This window comes from Bubalus kerabau, chromosome 10 (assembly GCF_029407905.1).
Source record: "Bubalus kerabau isolate K-KA32 ecotype Philippines breed swamp buffalo chromosome 10, PCC_UOA_SB_1v2, whole genome shotgun sequence".
In the NCBI taxonomy this organism is placed as follows: Eukaryota; Metazoa; Chordata; class Mammalia; order Artiodactyla; family Bovidae; genus Bubalus; species Bubalus kerabau.
The window spans coordinates 86757933-86778249 of NC_073633.1; the positions used below are offsets into that span (position 1 = coordinate 86757933).

At 44.9% G+C, this 20317-nt stretch overlaps 1 protein-coding gene across 11 annotated transcripts in view; it reads right to left on the reverse strand.

The window, feature by feature from the left end:
* The window catches only part of SLC8A3 (solute carrier family 8 member A3), a 170482-nt gene that overhangs the window by 23201 nt on the left and 126964 nt on the right, over window positions 1-20317 (reverse strand). For 7 of the 11 annotated variants that reach the window (XM_055538472.1, XM_055538466.1, XM_055538467.1 and 4 more), the window contains exon 3: window positions 1693-1799. The exons of 3 other annotated variants lie outside the window; for them this stretch is intronic. In XM_055538472.1, coding sequence (XP_055394447.1) covers window positions 1693-1799 — 107 coding nt within the window. Of the gene's footprint in view, window positions 1-1692; window positions 1800-20317 lie in introns of those variants that run through there. One more of the 11 variants, XM_055538475.1, reaches the window with a different exon arrangement.

Here is a 20317-nt window from a genome sequence, read left to right on the forward strand (position 1 = left end):
CTGAGAGCCACCAGGGAAGCCAAAGAATACTGGATTGGGTAGCCTATCTCTTCTCTAGGGGAATCTTCCTGACCCAGAGATTGAACCGGGGTCTCCCACATTGCAGGCAGATTCTTTACCAGCTGAGCTACCAGGGAATCCCCAAAGCATAATATCTATTAAAACCAAATCATACAGGAAAGCAAAGTTTCCAAGAAAATCCTTTCACAGACTGGCCTGAGGCTGGTTCAGGTCCACTGTCATTGGAGAAGTTGCCACGTGGGCCTGGATCTCTCTGTGTGGCTTCTCCTGGTCCTTCACAGAACCACAGTGGTGTCAAGAAGTCCTAATAGTGAGCCCTAGTTGTTATTTTCTGCTTTTTATTTTGTATTTTGTTTGTTTTGCCTGGGACCTAAATGCTCTCTAAAGGGTAAAATGTGCTAACAAATAATAGTGTAAAAAGTTTCATTAGAACCTCTGATGTTCCTGTTCCATTCTGAAGACAGGGTCGGCTTTATCATCTATACAGTGTTAGGCTGATCTAAGGTGCTTTGTTGGGCACAGGACTTGCTGTGCATTTGTGGTGTGTGTGTGTGCTTATGTGTGACCTTTTGAGCACTTTCTGGACATCTTTCCACACCTTGCTCAGTGCACCAAAGACAAATATCACTGATTGTCAAGAGGCATTTTCTGGGACTCTCTCTCATCCTAGAGCCTAGGGCCGTCTACAGGATGTGAGCCCGGCCTGTTTTTCCACTGCAGGGACTCTGCTGGGGGACAAGAAGGGGGTTCTTGCTCTGTGACCCTGGGCACGGTCTGGAGGGACACGATTGATGGCTCTGTCCTCCTGCACAGTATGATCCATCTGAAAAAAGGATTTTCTGTCTTGTCTCTTGGAGGCTGGGGTGTATGGGGCCATTTAAGTTGAAGCAGAAGCTCCGCCCACTCTGAGAAGTCCTGTGACTTCTTGGGGGAGCCTCCCCTCAGGTCAGAATCCTCCCTCCCATCTTCTAACTGCCTTCACACCTAGATGCCCTTCACAGGGAAAGCAGAATATGACAGGCAGGTCTTTGATCTAGACCTAGAACTCAAACCTGTACTTTCAGCTCAATCAAGGTAAGGGAGAGAAAAATACCCTTGCTCCCAGGGATATGGCAGTTAAGCGGCTCTCACCTAAGGCCTGCCTTGAGGAATGGATGAACCACAAATAGAACCCAAATCCAAATATATTGATCGTTTGTACCCAGGGACTATCAGCTTAGCACTGAGAAGAGCTGCCCCGTGGACCTCGGCTAAGAGCTGAGCCAGTGTTCCAGGGCTGCCCTTCTGCCTGGAGCTGCGCTATCTTTTCCTTCCTTGCATCCTAAACCACTCGGGAGAAGCAGAGAGCCTCGTATATGATACTCTCAGGGCTGGTGCTCTCTCTCTCTTATTTTTTCCCCAATATCCATTTCCTCATCCCACAAAAGTGAGCACTGGCTTTTGAGCATCCCTCTTATGATACCATGTGACAGGCTGGCAGGTGTTAGGACAGAGCTGGGTGCAGAGAGCGGAGAGGGAGAGAGGAAAAGAGAGGACAAGAAAGGAAACAGGGACAGTGAACCAGAGAGGCAGAAGAAGGGGAAAGAGAAGGAGATAAATGGGTAGGAGAAAGGGGGAAACAGAAGGGGAGAGGAGGGTGTTAACGTTAGTGTGCAGGACAGGGTACTACACCTTTCTGAAAACTCATATCCACCATGCGGGGGCCCATCATCTCAATGAAGTAATTCTTGTTTTTCTCATACGCCTCACCATCAATTACCTTGATGTGAACTGTTTTGCTGTGGATGGAAAAATAAGGATCATAAGCAAGGAGTAGACTGGGGGGCTAGCCAGCCAGAGAAGAAACAGGAGGAGAAAGAAACAGGGAAAAGACCCAGAAAGGTCAAAAATCTGCCCCAACACCATAGGAGCACAGAGGAGAGTGGTCACCCCAGACCGCCTTCCAGCCCCACTGGACTCCTCCCAGGCTTTGAGTGGCTTCATGGCATTATTAGACTGGAAGATGCTCAGGCTTTGCAGTTAAAGGATCTAGGTTCTAATCCTGTATACACTATGTGACCTTGGACGATAATTTCACTGCTACACAAACAGGCCGAATAACACTAACATCATCCCAGGGCAAACGTGAGAGCTGTGAAATATACATATAAAGGTTCAGACATTTAGGTTCTTCTAAAGCATTTCCTTCCTTATTCTGTCTTGCTTTTAGAGCAAGAAAGAACTAAAAAAAAATTTTTTTTTTCTTTTGAAATCAGCTGATACTGACTTGAAAGGTTTATTTTATAGAAAGGGCAGAAAGGGCAGTGTGTGGGGGATGTTGCTGGCCCATGGGAGTTTTGCCTGGAACCGGTCCCTTTCTCTGTGTCTGTGACTATCACAGGGAAGCCTAGAGGGCGGTTTGGCTCAAGTCACACCTTCTGCTAATTCACAGCAGTTGTCAAACACTACTGATCAGATCTGCAAATGAGCTTCTGTTGTCAGAGGAACACATGGACTGGATCACAGGAACTCTGACTCTCTGAATTACGATTAATTCATAAATCCTACAGCGATCTTTTGATGAGCACAATTAAGTTGTTTTTTTGTGCTATAAGGAGTTGTTCTGTTAAACACTGAAAAACAAAAACCAATTTCAGGAACCTGTTTTGCATATTTCTTTACTTTAAAAAATACTTATTACCAGGAACTTCAAAAACAGAGGCGGTCCTGAGCCTCTCCCAGGCTATGCTTGACGAGGGGGACGTTTCCGGATCAGACCCCAGATACTAAGGGGGAGAGACATTGAGGGATGAGGGTGGGCATGGAGCTGAGTCTCCCCTCAGAGGTGGGAGAGAAGGGGCCACATAGGAGCCCTGCTCAGCTGCCCCAGGGCATTGCCCTTTCCCACTCGGGTGCCGCCAGGCCTGCCCTTGAGGAGACGGAGGCCTTCAGCTTCACCGTTTATTATTTAGCATAAACTAGGAATATGGCTACATTGTGACTTGGAACCACTTCTCTTTTCTCCTGTGCTTTCCCAAGTCACTGTTAGAACTCAGGATGTCTACAGAGCTTCCATCGGCCACACTGTCGATCTTGTAGATGTCAGTCCATTGCTCCTGAAGTGAATGTAATAGCAGTTACTAACACACCCAGCCCCTGCCACCCCACTTCAAAAACGGGCTCCAAACCCTCATCACTTGTCACACCCACCCCAGTCACAGATTAACCTGGCTGGTCACCAGAGAGTGCAGGAATCACCCATTGGGGTCACTGAAAGGCCACAATACTTTGGCCTTCTCTCCTCCGGGGCAGTGGGGTTTGTATCAGAGACGGTGACCTGGGGTCAAACCCCGCCCCACCTCTCAGTTAGCTGGGTGACCTCAGGCGACTTGCTAGAGCTCGCCAAGTCCCATTTGTAAAGTGGAATACTAATACCTCTTCACAGCGTTCCTAACTGAGATAATGTGTGCAAAGCACTTGGCAGGCTGTGCGTTCCCTAGTAAGTGCTTAATAAATAGCCACTATCATTACTAAGAGTCATATAACCCCAGTTTGGTGCATCGAGAGTAATATGTAAAGAAATCTCATCTCCAGTTATTGAATCAGAGGATAAAAGGGAAGTCAAGAAATAGAACTGGTGAACCAAGAGGAGCACAGGCTGGAAATAGAAGTCAGGTCAAGAAGGAATTGGACAGAACAGGATCATAACTGCCAGATGGGTTCTTAGAGGGGCTTGGAATGTTCAAGGTAGTAAGTAGCATGGAGAGCAACTCTCATATTCTCCCCCAATCTGGCTTTGTGTCCCTGCCAGTGACAAGTTGTGGGCCGGATAGACCACATGTCAGGAACACAGCCTGCCTTGTGCTTGTTTGATTTTCAGTGAATGGATAAACAGAATGAGAGAAGCCACTGACAACTTAGTTGAAGACCAAGAAATGAGGCCAGACAACAAGTAGTGGCAAAAGAAATTTGGCTGAGCGAGGAGGACCCTCTAGTTGGAAAGTGTCACAGGGGAGGAGGCAGGATGTAAGACTCCCTCCCTGAGATTGCTTGTGGGGAAGGCACCACATCTGCTTGGGCTTAAGGCATGGCCTGGAGAAAATTGAGAAAGTTCTCAGTTCTGCTTAAGCCACAAATCAGGCCAGACGAACATTTACATTTATTAAGGGTCACCAGCCGAGTCTTGAGTTCTCTTTCTAAACTTGTTCTTCTCCATTGCAGTCAATGGAACCATCATCTATTTAAATCCAGAATCGCCTGATTCCTTCCCTTCCTCTCATCCCTCCCCATTGACAGCCCCTGCCCGATGCCCACTTCTGACCCTAAAACATTTAATTTATCACCATCTTCCCTCTATCAAGACCTAGATCAAAACAACATTACCTGTCCCCAGGACTTTGCAATAGCTTCCTAAGAGATTTTCCTGCTCCTGACTTTGCCATCCTCCTTCAATTCCTTCCCTGCATGACAACAGGGTTATCTATTAAAAATAAAATCCAGGTCTTATCATGCCTCCTTAATTGGAATAAATACAAAATTCTTACTATAGCCTATAGGATCTTATATAAACCAACTTCATTCATAATGTTTTCCCTTTGCTCATGGATCCCAGACAGACTGGTCTTCCTCTTCCTTAAATTATTGCCCACTTAGGGCATCATCCTTGCTGTTCTCAGTGCCTGGCTCTGAGCTTATCCTTGTCCTTTTGATGCCACATAAACATTCCTTCCTCGAGAGGCCATATTACCTCCTTGGGTCTCTTTCCTCCCCACCATGCCCACCCCTCCACCCTGGGTCACTTTCTATCATGTTTCATCAAGTTCCTTACTATGCCCATTCCCTTCAGTACACTGATCACAGCCTGAAGTTAGCTGGTTAGGTTATTAACCTACTTGCCTATAGTCTACCTGTCCACGTTAGAGTGTAAGCTGCCTGCGGACAGGGAGCCTGTCCTTCTTATTTGTCACTGTAGTCCTAGTGTCTGGTGTAGAGGAGGCCCTTTGTCATGCCTTCCCGACATGGCTAATGGCAAAATTCTAACACATTACAAAATCATAAAATTAATCTGAAATTCATGAAATTCAGCATGAACCTGAGACTTCATGAAATGAATCTACTTTGCCTTTTTACAGTGAAAATATAACTCATTAGGAACAAAAAATATATTGAAGGCTACTTTGATGGAATGCCTGAGCATTCTCAGTGGGACAAAGAGGATGCTGCACCTGCTGCTGCTAAGTCGCTTCAGTCGTGTCCGACTCTGTGCAACCCCATAGACGGCAGCCCACCAGGTTACCCTGTTCCTGGGATTCTCCAGGCAAGAACACTGGAGTGGGTTGCCATTTCCTTCTCCAATGCAGGAAAGTGAAAAGTGAAAGTGAAGTCATTCGGTCGTGTCCGACTCTTCACGACCCCATGGTCTGCAGTGCACCAGGCTCCTCCATCCATGGGATTTTCCAGGCAAGAGTACTGGAGTGGGGTGCCATTGCCTTCTCCAACAAAGAGGCTAGAAGCCCACATGTCACTGAACTACACCCTCAGTGTATTTCACCCATGCTATCTGTCCAGTCTATGGGACACAATGTTGTTCTTTCCAACAACAAGCCAGGACCTAACCCTACGCCAGGGTTTAGGCTCGGGCTTCTGAACCCCGCCTCTCTCCCATTCCCAATTCCTCCTTCCGCCCAGCTCATGCACGCGTGCTCAGTCTCACTTCTCGCCCAGCTCTTTGTGACACCATAGACCGTAGCCGGCCAGGCCCCTCTGTTCATGGAATTATCCAGGCAAGAATACTGGAGTGGGCTGCCAGTTCCTTCTCCAGGGGACCTTCCCTTCCGCTCAGTGGCAGATACTAAATGGTCATGGGGTCAGATTATCCTGAGCAGCTGTTCCTAAAAGCCAGTCATGCTTTCAGAGACGGTATGTCTGTGCCTGCCTTTCCTCCGAGCCTTCTGCAGAGGGAGGTGCCAAAGCAGGCAGCATTCCCAGCTAAGACTGATTATGTTGCTTGAAAAGATGCCCCCAGGACCTCGCCCACCAGCAACCGGGAAAGGATTGGGAAACATATTTCTGGGCTGCCTAGCTGGCCTTCTCAGAACATTCTTTTGTATGAGGAAACCCAATTCCAAATCAGGACCTTGTGAATCTCACTTAACACAAGGAAGGAATCTAACATAACATATACATTCCATCTCATTCAGTGCTGTACGAACTTTCTCACTTCATCCTTACTTGAGCCGTGTAACATAGGTGATATTCCTTCCACTCTAAAGATGAGAAAACAGATGCCCAAAGAGGTTAAGTAACTTTCCCAGAGTCACCCAGGTAGGAAACAGCAGAGCTGAGGTTTTAGCATATGTCCCTTATTACTCTTGTAGCTTATTTTGTACAAGCAGGTGGGTAAACTCTGGGTGCCATTCCCCAGCTATGGCCACAGCAAAGCAGCACAGAATTCTCCCATTTAAATTCAGGCAGCATAGGCAGGTAATAAAGGGATCTGACTCTGCTTTGCAATGTGAGTAGGTGGCTTCTTAACCCTTTGGCCCTCCCTTGCTGGAAATAATCTCTAAAGAATCCCTGACTTGGTGACCTCTTCCCTCCTGATTCCCACTAAATGACTCTTCACCACATCAAGAAGTGTTCCTTTTCATCATCTCTAAATTTATCCTGGCCGCTCCAGGCCAGCTAACACTCACAAAGCTTTCTTGACCCAGGGCCGTAGGACAGAGCTGTTAGCCTTTCTGCGGGAGCTTTCAGAAGCCTCACGTCTGTGCTGGGTTCTTCTTTTAGTCCTTTTTATCTCTTAAGTTGGTGCCAGCAGCCCCCGTCTCTCCCTCTGCTAGGTTTCTGGCTCTGAACCAGGGCAAAAAAGCCCCTCCCACCTCCAACACAGCCTGACAGCCCAACACTGACATTCCCCACCTCTACCAAGGTCTGGGGGAAAAGCTTCTCATCTCATGAGAAGGCTTAAGATGCTCTCATTGGTTTTCTCTTGAAAATCGATGTGTCATAAGGTCCCCAAAAATAGCACTTCTCAAACTTCGGTGTGCATGTTTTCCCTGGGAATCTTGTTAAAATGCAGATTCTGAGTAGGCAGGTCTAGGGTGGGGCCTCAGATTCTGCATTTCTAACAAGTAACCCAGGTATTTGGATGCTGCTTGTCCAGCCCCCAAGACTTTTGGGGGAAGTCTCTCTGACTCTACTAAAAACTCAGGGAAAAGGATGTAGCTGCTCAAAAACTAGTGCCAGTCAGGGAGGTGGAGCTGAAATCGAAGTCTAGCATTTCAGCAAAGGCTGGAGTTGGGTCCATTCTGACACTACATTTTTTTTTTTAATTTCTTAAATTTGCTTTTCAGCCATACCACATAGCATGCGGGATAGCTCCTGACCAGGGATCAAACCTGTGCCCCCTGCAATGGAAGTGCAGATTCTTAACCACTGGACTGTCAGGAAAGTCCCTTGACACTAAATTTTGAGAGGCAAATTGGAGTGCACCCTGAACAGTGTGACTTGTTGATGAAGACATCATGTTTCAAATTAATTGACTAATCTTTAATAGTGCTTACTTCTGCCAGGTACTGCCCTCTTTGGGCACTTCATTAGAATTATATATTAGATAGAATGATTAGAATTCTAGAATTATATATTAGATTATAGAATTATTATATTAGATAACTCAATCTTCACAACAAACCCATGAGGTAGGTACATGCCAGGCAAGGTACACAGATCATCTCATTTAGTTAGTCTTCACCATAACCCATGTAGGTAGGTACTATTTTTATTGCCATTTTATAGATGAGGAACTAGAGGTCTAGGCAAGTTAAGAGACTTGCCTAAGGTCACAGTTAAATGAGTGGCAGAGCTGGGATTTGAACTCAAACAGTGTGGCTCTAAAGGCTGACCTTCTAATCCAGATTGGATATGTGGATCCAGAGGAGAGGTGTCTGCCTGGGGAGGAGATGGCACCCACTCCAAATGGCCCTGGGGCCATCACAAGTGGTGTGTCCAAAGGACTGAGGCCATTGGCCAGAAGGCAGACTTCAACTCTACCATATACCATTGCATCAATGAGATCAACTGATTTAAAAGGGAGTGATCACCCCACTTCTGGTGGTATGCAAAAGTTGGATGATGGCCATGTATGAAAAGGTGTGTGGAAAGGATTCTACATGCCACAGGAGGTCAAGGAAATGACCTGTAAAGAAAGATCAACACTCAGTGGTGTGCTGGTAAACCTGTTCATTGGGGGAAAAAAAACCAACAACCTTGATTTGGGGTGATGTCTTCCATGGTGTAAATGCTCCCACTGTAGTAAATTTTAGGGTACGAGTAGTTTGAACAACCAGCTTGCAAAAAGCTTAAACACATAACAATCAGCTCTTGTGAACTGGTAAAAGCCAGTTTCAACAGACCACTGACAGTTTCAGATTCTACCAGCATGTTCCAGAGAGGTTATGATGAGAAAAGGGAGTTCCGATCAATTTACAAATTATTTTACTACCTGTGAGTGTTTGCTCAAAATGGGCAGCTATCTTAAAGGGCTTATTCACATAAGCCTTTGGGGAAAAAAGGCTCAGGGATTGGGTTTTTAAAATAGATGTGGGTGGGTGACAAGACTGTGGTAGTTGAATTTCTATAATGCCCCATCTTACGTGGAGCCACCGCTGATGGCCACTGCCGATGACCATCCATTCAAGGGATGATCTTTGTTGTGGTTTGACTTTGTTTTGAGGAAAATATTCTGGAGTAAATTTTAGTCTACTGTAGCTAATTTGTTTTAGAGGAATTTTATGTAAAAGAAAAGGATCATTCTGAACTTTGCAATGATCCCTTATACATTTTCTGAGAACAAAAATGATCAGCTATGTGAAAAGATTTTTCAATGAGGATGCCAGCGTTTTATGAAAAACCAGAACTTATTAGATGAAAGCAGTTATTGAATCTTTCAAATATACTTGATCATGCACAAACCATAAGCATTTTTCTCTTAAACTGGAAATAAATCTTTATCTGTTAGAAACAATGTAGCCAAAATATGTGAATCTGAAGAATTTTGTTGCCAATACTTAATGGCAAATATACAAACCAAAGTTGGTAAAAATGTAAAATAGCATGAACAAAATTTGCATTATACCAGATTTGAACATCTAGTAAGATTCACATTTATACTAAGTTTTCAGCATTGTGTTCTTCTGCATTCTTTTTTTTTTTTTGCTTTTATTAAAGGTTTAAAACAAACAAACAAGTCCCGTCTTAGCACAACATATATATCAATTATACCTCAATAAAAAATAAAATACAATGTCCCTTCAACAATGTCCTACCCTAATTCTTGGAGCCTGTGAATATGATATCACCTCCTCATGACGTTATGTGATATGTTATGTTACCTTAAAATGGGGGATTATCCAAGTGGGCCTGACCTAATCACCAGAGTCCTTAAAAGCAGAAAGCTTTACTTCTGGCTGAAGAAAAAGGAAGCCAGAGGACTTCATGCATGAATCCCTTTGAAGCATAAGAAGTGTTTAATGATGGAGGGCATCCTGTAAAGCAGGCAGCCTCAAGGAGCAGAGTGGTCTCTGGATGACAGACAGCAAGGAAGGGGGCCCCCAGACCTAAAGCCACAAGAAATTGGATTCTGCCAGCTTTCAGAATGAGGCTGGAAGCAGACACTTCCCCAGAGTTTTCCAGACAAGAGCCCAGCCACCCACACATTGACTTCAGCCTCGGGAGACCCTGAGCAGAGAACTTAGCCATGCCATGCCTGGACTTCTGAGCTATGGAATTGGGATTTAGGTATTGTGTTACATCTCTAAGTTAATGACACATTGTTTCACAGCAACTAATATGAAAGGCTTTTTAAAATTTTATAAAGTCAGGAACTGAGCCAGATGATCTCTTGGAACTGTCTTGCAGTGTCTGTTTCGTAATCAAACTACTTTGTCCTGATGTAGAGCTACTGCTAGGCTCCACAGAGCCTTTATGCAAAACTGAGAAAAGATACAGCCTTGGAGACACACAGCTTGGCAAGAAGAAAGCTCCTTCCTCCAGCTTCCAGAGCAGTAGGTCATGTCAGACAGCTGAGCTTGGTGTGGCGAGTGCTGGTTGAGTTTTGAGTCTCCACTCAAGGGTCTTTATGCAGCGCACAACCTGTACAACTACACATGGCAGCCTCGCTTGGCAGACTCTTGCCTGATCGACTGTTCCCCACACATGCTTGAACCAACAAGAATATGGGACAGGTGAAGGCAGAGACATGGATTTCATGGAATAACTTTCTGCAGCTGGGGAGTGGCCAGATAGGTGGGAGGATGAGCAGGCAGGGAGGTACAGAGTGGGAGGGAAAGGTGTTTGGGTGTGTAAGGAGGAGCACACACAGGATTTCTGCTGCTTTGGCATCTATGTTGGACCCTTCTGATGAGCCTGCTGCTGTGTGCAGCTTTTACATACTTATGACTAGTTGGGCTGATCAGAGGAAACCCATAAGTATGGGTGGTTTCCCCTAGGCAAAATGTAGAAACGTTCTGTCTCCACTGACAATTAAGACCAGACTGCTGGGCAAGGCGATGGGTGCACACCCACGTTTGAAGACTTCATGTGCATCCTGTCCATTTGGGACTGTCTGGGCTCATCACTGGGTACCATAACTCATGGCCTATTCCTTCCCTCTCCTAATCCCCTGCTTTCCCCATACCTGAAGAACTTCTTACCTGGGGCTAAAGGGAAAAGGACATCTGAAATTACTGCATGACTATGAACTTAAGGCTTTAGGGTATGTTTAGAGCCAGAATAGTGCCAAAAGTCCCCGTAGGGCCACTCATTCTCTTTCCCATAGGTCAGGACAAAGTGAGGAAATCTTTTAATGTTTTAAAAATACGGTCTTCTAAATAAGCACCCTTTCTTTTTTTCCCTTTGTGCTTTCTATTTATTATAACTCAAGTAAAATATTCTCAAAGATTCAAATGGTACAATGCATACAGAGCAAAACATGGAACTTCCTCGTTTCTTCCCCCATCCTTTTCATTTCTTGCTCCTCAGTCAGCAGTCTGTCTGCGTTTCTGGTAGACACCCTTTCTTTGGAAGGCTGTCATGCCTCACAGGGCAGCCCTACAGGGTAGAAAAGATTATAGATTTTTATCTCTCTACCTTTTCATAGAGGATATAGACTGGACCCTTCATTCCAGGAATTAGATGTTCTCTGGAATATCCATCCCTCCACACACTCATCCATCCATCCACCCACCCATCAATATGACCACATACTGATCAAAAGCATGTTCCTGCCCTCATGAACATGTACAGAAAGTACCATTTTCCCCCTGACCAATGCTTTTATGGCCCTTCCATGGCAAAGCAGGTAATATTAAGCTCTGGGAGACAGTTCTCAGTGGAGGCATCAGATTGCACTCCCCAAGCACGGCAAATCTGTCTTGCTTTGAGCATGCCACAAACGTCAAGGAGGCTCCTAAGCTTGACTCTGTCTCATGGCCACCATGCAAAGAGAAGAGTCTATGTGCGCACATGCTCACACACATGAGGAAAAGAGCCCCTCCACTGTCTAGCTGCAATGTCTCTGCTGGGAGAAGACTGCTCTTCAAGCCACAATAAAGATTTCTCCCCATCTGCTGCCCTATGGTAGGAGTGCTTCATGCTCTTGACTCTGTGTGTGTGCGCATGCTGGGGAAACTATCTATGACAGGGTGGGGAAGGGTTAGGTACTACCCACTGTACATTGGAGGGAGAAGCTGGCCTTCTTGAAAGAAGTCTCTGCAGGAGTCTTACTTAGTTATGCACAAAGGGAAATTCAATTTCCAGTCCCCATAGGTCTCACGTGTGGGTCTCAGTTCCATATGTGACTCAGTTATTTACAGCCCTATTGGTAAAGCGTCTGTCTACAATGCGGGAGACCCAGGTTTGATCCCTGGGTTGGGAAGATCCCCTGGAGAAGGAAATGGAAATCCACTCCAGTACTTTTGTCTGGAAAATCCCATGGACAGAGGAGCCTGGTAGGCCACAGTCCATGGGGTCGCAAAGAGTCGGACACGAATATATATATTTGGGTCCCAAGTGTGCCCTGCCTCACCCTAAGAAAGTAGGATGGAGAGGAGGACAATTCACAGCTGCAATTCTCTTTCTCTTCTAAGTCAACAGGAGAGGGTAAGAAGAAGAAGAAAAAAAAGAAACCCATCAATGATCTGGGAATAAACCATTTCTGTGCCTTGAAATTGATAAATGTCTTTCTTGGAAAGGCAGTGAGAATAATCTATAAAATCATTTTATTTAACAGTGTGTCTCCTCCAGCTCCAAAGAGAACAAGTGACTGATTCATAGCTTTGGAGACGCTGGGTCTTTCTGTCTTATTTTCTCTCTCTGTTGGGGATCTCATTTTTTCAGGACAATTCTGATCCAAGCAGAAAGGAGGGAAGTTTGTACTGTACAGATGTGAAAATTCAGGTCCAAGGAAAACCTTGTAATAGTTAGGAAGAGAGAGGAGCTTGCTTCTCAGGACCTGAGTTAAACACAGTCAAAGCTTCACTTTCCACCTCACATCCCTGTCCACTGCAGCACTTAAAAAGCCCATCCTTCTGGTGGATAATTTTTAGCGATCCCAGTGAGGAGCAAGTTCAGGAAAGATTACTGTCGCAGGTCTGGGCAGAGAAACTCCTTCATTTAGGGACTTAACAAAATGGAAGGTGAACTGCTGGTCCTACTAGAGTTTTCTTGACTGATTTAATCCAGAACTAAACTAAGGCTGAGCTGCAGCATTCCATCCCTTCATGTAGATGTCATGGGACTGCAGGCCCTGGGGTTCTGTGATGCAGCGGCCCTGGGTGAGAGGAGAGCATCCGGGTTACGTGTCAACCATTGTGTCCATTTTGGGTGAATTGTGTTGTGTATTCCAAAGGGGTTGTCAGAAATTTCTGCCTATGAGACTTTTCTTTTCTAAAGACTAACTGACTTTATTTTATTTTGGCCTTGCAGCATGCAGAATCTTAGTTTCCTGATCCAGGATCGAACCCATGCTCCCTGAAGTGGAGTGCAGAGTCCTAACTACTGGACCCCCAGGGGATTCCCTGCCTTTGAGATTTCTAGATTTGACCTGTTTTCCAGTTCAGGGTTCTTCCCTTCTTCTACCAGCCAAACAGAAAATTCTTGTCTTGCACCAACTAGAGATAAACTGGAGCCCAGACTGTCAAAGGGTTGGAGTGGGCAGGGTTGAATCCTGGCCCCTGCTGAGCATAGGAGTGCTAAGTGCTGTACCCTCTGCTTCAATGTCAAGACCTAGCCTCCAGCTACTTGGTGATCTCGGCAGGAAGACAGGAGGCCAGTTTCTTGGGTAATAGAGTCTAAAATCTGCAGCTGAGATTTTCACAGGGTGAGGAGAATGGACATCCTATTTGCTCTGTGATAAAGGTCTAAAGTTTGCTCACAATCAATGGAACAGGCTCTTACAGAATAGAGTAACAGGTCCATGGCCAGGACCAGGGTGAGGCAAGCAAGTAAAAAGTGCAAAACCTAAGGGTCTACCAGGCAACTCAGTGATCAAGATAAGTAATATTTTAATGTAACATTAAAAAAAAGGATTAAACAAAAAATTCATAATGAATACCAAATTTTTAAATAAAGACAGGAGCCACCCAACATGTGTATGACTCACCTCACCCTCATCCTAACCCACTCCAGGGGTGATTTGGTGACTTGCATTAACAGAGAGGATGTTAGCCTTGGAAGCAAAAGATCGGAGTTTGTATTCAGCTGTTGCTTCTCATTCAATGCCTTCTCCTCAGGCACTCACCCTCTCTGAGCTTAAATGAGAGAACAGGAGCCCTTATCTCCCTCTCAGGATTTTTGTGCACGGTGATACAAGCCAAAAAGCACAACCCTTGCTTTTGGAAATGATAGGTTTCAGTCAAGCACGTCTCTGTGTGTGTGTATGTGTGTGTAATGCGCAGGGCTCCTACTTCACCCTCCAAAACTAACCCCTTAGGCCTCTCAGGAAGGCTCCCAACTTTTTCAGCCTTTCAGAGTCTATCCCTTCATCACTGCTGCCGACCTCACCTGTCCTCATGCACTAGGGTAAGTCCCCACCCTCTGAAGACAGGTCCGATCTCCACTTCGAACTTCCTAATTTTAGACAAAAGGGAGAAGACTGGGGAGGGCAGAATGTCCTCTCTGAAGGCACTGCCTTTGAACTGTCCTCTGGATGGTGGCAGCCAGTTCTTTGTGGCCCTTGCCCTTATCAGGGATGGCCCAGCTCTCCTCAGTGGTACTCTGCTCAAACCACTGTCACTTCTGGCCAGGACCCTTGTGATAGCCACCCAAGTCAACCGGGTCCCTGCTTCCATCCCTTTTGCTGAATTAAGAGTCCATTCTCTTCTCAACAGCAAGGGGGCTTTAAAAAATTCTTCATGAAAATCATAACGTGCCACTCCCGTACTTTAAACCTTCAGTGGGTTCCCAGTGCACTGAGAATAAAATTAAACTGCCTATGATTCATGCCGATGTATGGTAAAAAACCATCACAATATTGTAAAGTAATTATCCTCCAATTAAAATAAGCACATAAATTTAAAAACAACAACAACAACCAAAAACAAAACAAAACAAAACAAAACAAAACAAAAACCAACCTGCATAATCAAGCCCAGAAGTTCTGAAACTTCAACATGTTCAGAATCATTAAGAGGGCTTGATGAAACACTCAACACTGGGCCCCATCCCCATTGTTTCCAATTCTAGAGGTCTGGGTAGGGGCTGAGAATTTGCATTTCAGACAAGTTTCCATGGACACTGATGCTATAGGCTCCCGAACCACCCTGAGGACCTGACCGGGTCTGCAGAGCTCAGTCTGCTGTTGCTACTAAGTCACTTCAGTTGTGTCTGACTCTGTTCGACCCCATAGATGGCAGCCCACTAGGCTCCCCGTCCCTGGGATTCTCCAGGCAAGAACGCTGGAGTGGGTTGCCATTTCCTTCTCCAATGCATGAAAGTGAAAACTGAAAGTGAAGTCGTTCAGTCGTGTCTGACTCTTTGCGACCCTGTGGACTGCAGCCTACCAGGCTCCTCCGTCCATGGGATTTTCCAGGCAAGAGTACTGGAGTTGGGTGCCATTGCCTTTTCAGAGAGCTCAGCCTGGCTTACCCCTAACTCGCGGCCTACCCCTCCTCCTCCATCCACTCTACCCAAGCTCTACTTGTTTTCTTTCCATTTTCTCAAATGCATCCACCTCAATCCTGCTTTAGTGCCTTTTCACTGAACTCTTTCCTAAGCCTGGGACCTTCCTGATTCTTATCATCAGGGCATTTTTAAATGTTTCAATTCACCTGTTACTTCTTTGTCCACCCATTCTGATTGGCTCTAACTACTCCCCATCAGGTCACCCTGTTTTGTTTTTATCTTGTTAGTACGTCAAGGCTGTATATTGTCACCCTGCTTATTTAACTTATATGCAGAGTACATCATGAGAAACACTGGGCTGGAAGAAGCACAAGCTGGAATCAAGATTGCCGGGAGAAATATCAATAACCTCAGATATGCAGATGACACCACCCTTATGGCAGAAAGTGAAGAACTAAAGAGCCTCTTGATGAAAGTGAAATTGGAGAGTGAAAAAGTTGGCTTAAAGTTCAACATTCAGAAAACGAAGATCATGGCATGCAGTCCTATCACTTCATGGGAAATAGATGGGGAAACAGTGGAAACAGTGGCTGACTTTATTTTTTGTGCCTCCAAAATCACTGCAGATGGTGATTGCAGCCATGAAATTAAAAGACGCTTACTCCTTGGCAGGAAAGTTATGACCAACCCAGATAGCATATTGAAAAGCAGAGATAGTACTTTGCCAACAAAGGTCTGTCTAGTCAAGGCTATGGTTTTTCCGGTCATGTAGGGATGTGAGAGTTGGACTATAAAGAAAGCTGAGTGCCAAAGAATTGATGCTTTTGAACTGTGGTGTTGGAGAAGACTCTTGAGAGTCCCTTGGACTGCAAGGAGATCCAATCAGTCCATCCTAAAGGAGATCAGTCCTGGGTGTTCATTGGAAGGACTGATGCTGAAGCTGAACCTCCAATACCTTGGCCACCTGATGCAAAGAGCTGACTCATTTGGAAAGACCATGATGCTGGGAAAGATTGAGGGCAGGAGGGGAAGGGGATGACAGAGGATGAGATGGTTGGATGGCATCATGATGGACATGGGTTTGGGTGGACTGTGGGAGTTGGTGATGGACAGGGAGGCCTGGAGTACTGCAGTTCATGGGGTCGCAAAGAGTTGGACACGACTGAGCGACTGAACTGAACTGAACATATTTGTTTTGTCTTCAGACAATCCGTTCCCCACCAGAATATAAGTTCCATGAAAGCAGAAGCTGTGACTGTCTTATTTACCAGTGCCGCAACAGCCTCTTGGAGAAGGAAATGGCAACCCACTCCAGTGTTCTTGCCTGGAGAATCCCAGGGACAGGAGAGCCTGGTGGGCTGCCATCTATGGGGTCACACAGAGTCGGACACGATTGAAGTGACTTAGCAGCAGCAGCCTCTGGCACTTAGGCCCCCAATCTGTACCCGTTCAATGAATAATGAGTGAAACTACTAAGTGGTGGTGCCAGGGTTTGACCCGGGGACTGCCTGCAGAGCCTGCACTAGCTCTCAACAAGTGATTGTGCTGGAGGCTGCGCCGAGGCAGACCTGAGCGGGCCTCTCCAACATCACTTCTGCCTATATTCTCCCTTCAGAGCATTGTTATGGGGCTTCTCTTTTGAAATGATCTTTGCTGTCTCCCCTTTACCTTCCCAAACAAATCTAAACTCCTTTGGCCTTTAAAACATACATGAAAGGAGTCCCCTTGGCTAGAACCTGGCTCCACTGCCACTTCATGAATTCAGTCGTGCCTTTAGTGGAATGTTAATATGCTATACTCTTCCTTCCTGTGACCCATGCCATGAAAACAACTTTCTATTCTGGACAGGAGTTTGATCCCTGGGTTGGGAAGATCCCCTGGAGTAGGGAATGGCTACCTGCTCCAGTATTCTTGCCTGGAGAACCCCACGGACGGAGGAGTCTGGCAGGCTACAGTCCAGGGAGTCACAAAGAGTCGGACACGACTGAGCACAGCACATTATGTTCCTTCCTGTGACCTGTGCTGTGAAAACAACATTCCGTTCTGTCATTTAGTGGTTACGAGCTTGAGCCCAAGGTCAGAGATACCTGGACTCAGTACTTAAAGAGTTTTAAGACTTTTCTCCTAAGGCAACAGAAATAAAAGGAAAAGAATAAACAAATCAGACTTAATGAAACTTAAAATCTTTTGCAAAGCAAGGGAAACCTTAAAAACAAAAGACAACCAATGCACTTGGAGAAAATATTTGTAACTGACAAGGGCTTAATTTCCAAAATATTACAAACAGTTCATACAACTCAATAACCAAAAAAACAAACAACCCAATCAAAAAATTGGCATAAGACCTAAATAGACATTTCTTCAAAGGAGACATACAGATGGCCAGTGGGCACATGAAAAGATGATCAATGTTGTTCATTATTGGAGAAATGCAAATCAAAACTATAACGAGGTATCACCTCACACAGGTCAGAATGGCTGTCATTTAAAAGTCTACAAATAACAAATGCTAGAGATGGTTTGGAGAAAAGGGAACCCTCCCACACTGTTGGTTGGGATGTAAATCGGTGGAGCCACTGCAGAAAACAGCAGGGAGGTTTCTCAAAAAATTAAAAATAGAGTGCCCATAAGATTCAGAAATCTCAGCCCTGGGCATATATCCAGACAAAACTATAATTCAAAAAGATCCATGCACCCCAATATGTATAGCAGTTCTATTTACAATAGCCAAGACACGGTAGCAACCTAAATGCCCACTGACAAATGAATGAACAAAGATGTGGTGTGTGTGTGTGTGTGTGTGTGTGTGTGTATATATATATATATACACACATCTATACAATAGATACAATGGAATACTACTCAGCCATGAATAGAATGAAATCATACTATTTGCAGCAATATGAATGGACCTAGAGATTATTAAACTAAGTGAAGTAAGTCAGAAAGACGAATGTCATATGACATCACTTATATGTGGAATTTAAAATATAACACTAATGAACTTATTTATGAAACAGACTCACAGAGAGAAAACAAAGTGAGTAGGGGAGGGATAAACTAGGAATTTGGGCTTAGCAGATACAAACTATTATATATAAAATAGATAAATAACAAGGTACTACAGTATAGCAAAGGGAACGATATTCAATATCCTGTAATAAACCATAATGGGGAAAATATGAAAAAGAATATATATGCATATATAAGAATATATATTCTTTTTCATGTTTTTTCCATATATATATATATCTATATATCTGAATCACTTTGTTGTATACCAGAAACTAACTATAATACTGTAAGTAAACTATACTTCAATAAAAACAAAAATTACAATAAAGCAAAATTAACCTATGGGGGGGAGAAAAAGAGTTTTAGGACTTTGGGCAAATGGCTTAATCTCTATAAGCTTTGATTTTCTTATCTGAAGATGGGTAAAATAATAAAACCTACCTCATAGGGGTTTTGAGAGGATTAAATAAGGCAATGCAAGTAAAATTCATAGTATATTAACTGGCATGTAATAAGCAGTCATAAATTTCACTTGATTTGATGATGGTCTATCATTATGCAACTAATGGGGATCATTCCTTCTGGGATACGGTCAGAAGAGGGTGAGATGATTGGGAGTTTGACAAGTGCTGGTCTGGAACCAGGCAGAGCATTTTCTGCACTCCATGGTCTGGCCTGAGGAAGAATTACAGCGGGGTGTGTATGCCTGGAGGGGGATAGAATCTCCTCAGCATCACTCCTCACTTTCTATCACTGCATATGGACCCTAACCTGTCTTAGGAAGTCTGTTGGGAAATGAGGATCATCCTTCCCCTGAACCTGCTGCTGAAATGCCTCTCAGAAGGTATGTATGAGTATGTGTTAGTCACTCAGTTGGGTCCAACTCTTTGCAACCCCATGGACTGTAGCCTGCCAGACTTCTCTGCCCATGGAATGCTCCAGGCAAGAATACTGGAGTGGGTTGCCACTTCCTTCTTCAGGGAATCTTCCCAAATCAGGGATCAAACTCAGGTCTCCTGCATTGCAGGCAGATTCTTTACCATGTGAGCAACCTGGGAAGCCCCAAAGTGCCTGTAGCTCAAGGCAACATTCTAGTTTCCTTCCATCTAAGTCCTTTACCTGGGCTTTGCTTCTGACTGGAGGAGGGACACCTTTTGCTGCCATGATGGGCGGGGCAGGCAAAGGTAACTTTTCCTCTTATCAGAAGATAACCTTCCCTATATGCAGGTCAGGAAGCAACAGTTAGAACTGGACATGGAACAACAGATTGGTTCCAAATAGGAAAAGGAGTACGTCAAGGCTGTATATTGTCAGCCTGCTTATTTAAATTATATGCAGAGTACATCATGAGAAATGCTGGGCTGGAAGAAGCACAAGCTGGAATCACGATTGCTGGGAGAAATATCAATAACCTCAGATATGCAGATGACACCACCCTTATGGCAGAAAGTGAAGAGGAACTAAAAAGCCTCTTGATGAAAGTAAAAGAGGAGAGTAAAAAAGTTGGCTTGAAGCTCAACATTCAGAAAACGAAGATCATGGCATCTGGTCCCATCATTTCATGGCAAATAGATGGGGAAACAGTGTCAGACTTTATTTTTTTGGGCTCCAAAATCACTGCAGGTGGTGACTGCAGCCATGGAATTAAAAGACGCTTACTCCTTAGAAGGAAAGTTATGACCAACCTAGATAGCATATTGAAAGCAGAGATATTACTTTGCCAACAAAGGTCCGTCTAGTCAAGGCTGTGGTTTTTCCAGTGGTCATGTATGGATGTGAGAGTTGGACCATAAAGAAAGCTGAGTGCCAAAGAATTGATGCTTTTGAACTGTGGTGTTGGAGAAGACTCTTGAGAGTCCCTTGGACTGCAAGGAGATCCAACCAGTCCATCCTAAAGGAGATCAGTCCTGGGTGTTCACTGGAAGGACGGATGCTGAAGCTGAACCTCCAATACTTTGGCCACCTCATGCGAAGAGTTGACTCATTGGAAAAGACCCTGATGCTGGGAGGGATTGCGGGCAGGAGGAGAAGGGGACGACAGAGGATAAGATGGCTGGATGGCATCACCCACTACATGGACATGAGTTTGGGTGAACTCCAGGAGTTGGTGATGGACAGGGAGGCCTGGCGTGCTGCGATTCATGCAATGGCAAAGAGTCAGACACGACTGAACGACTGAACT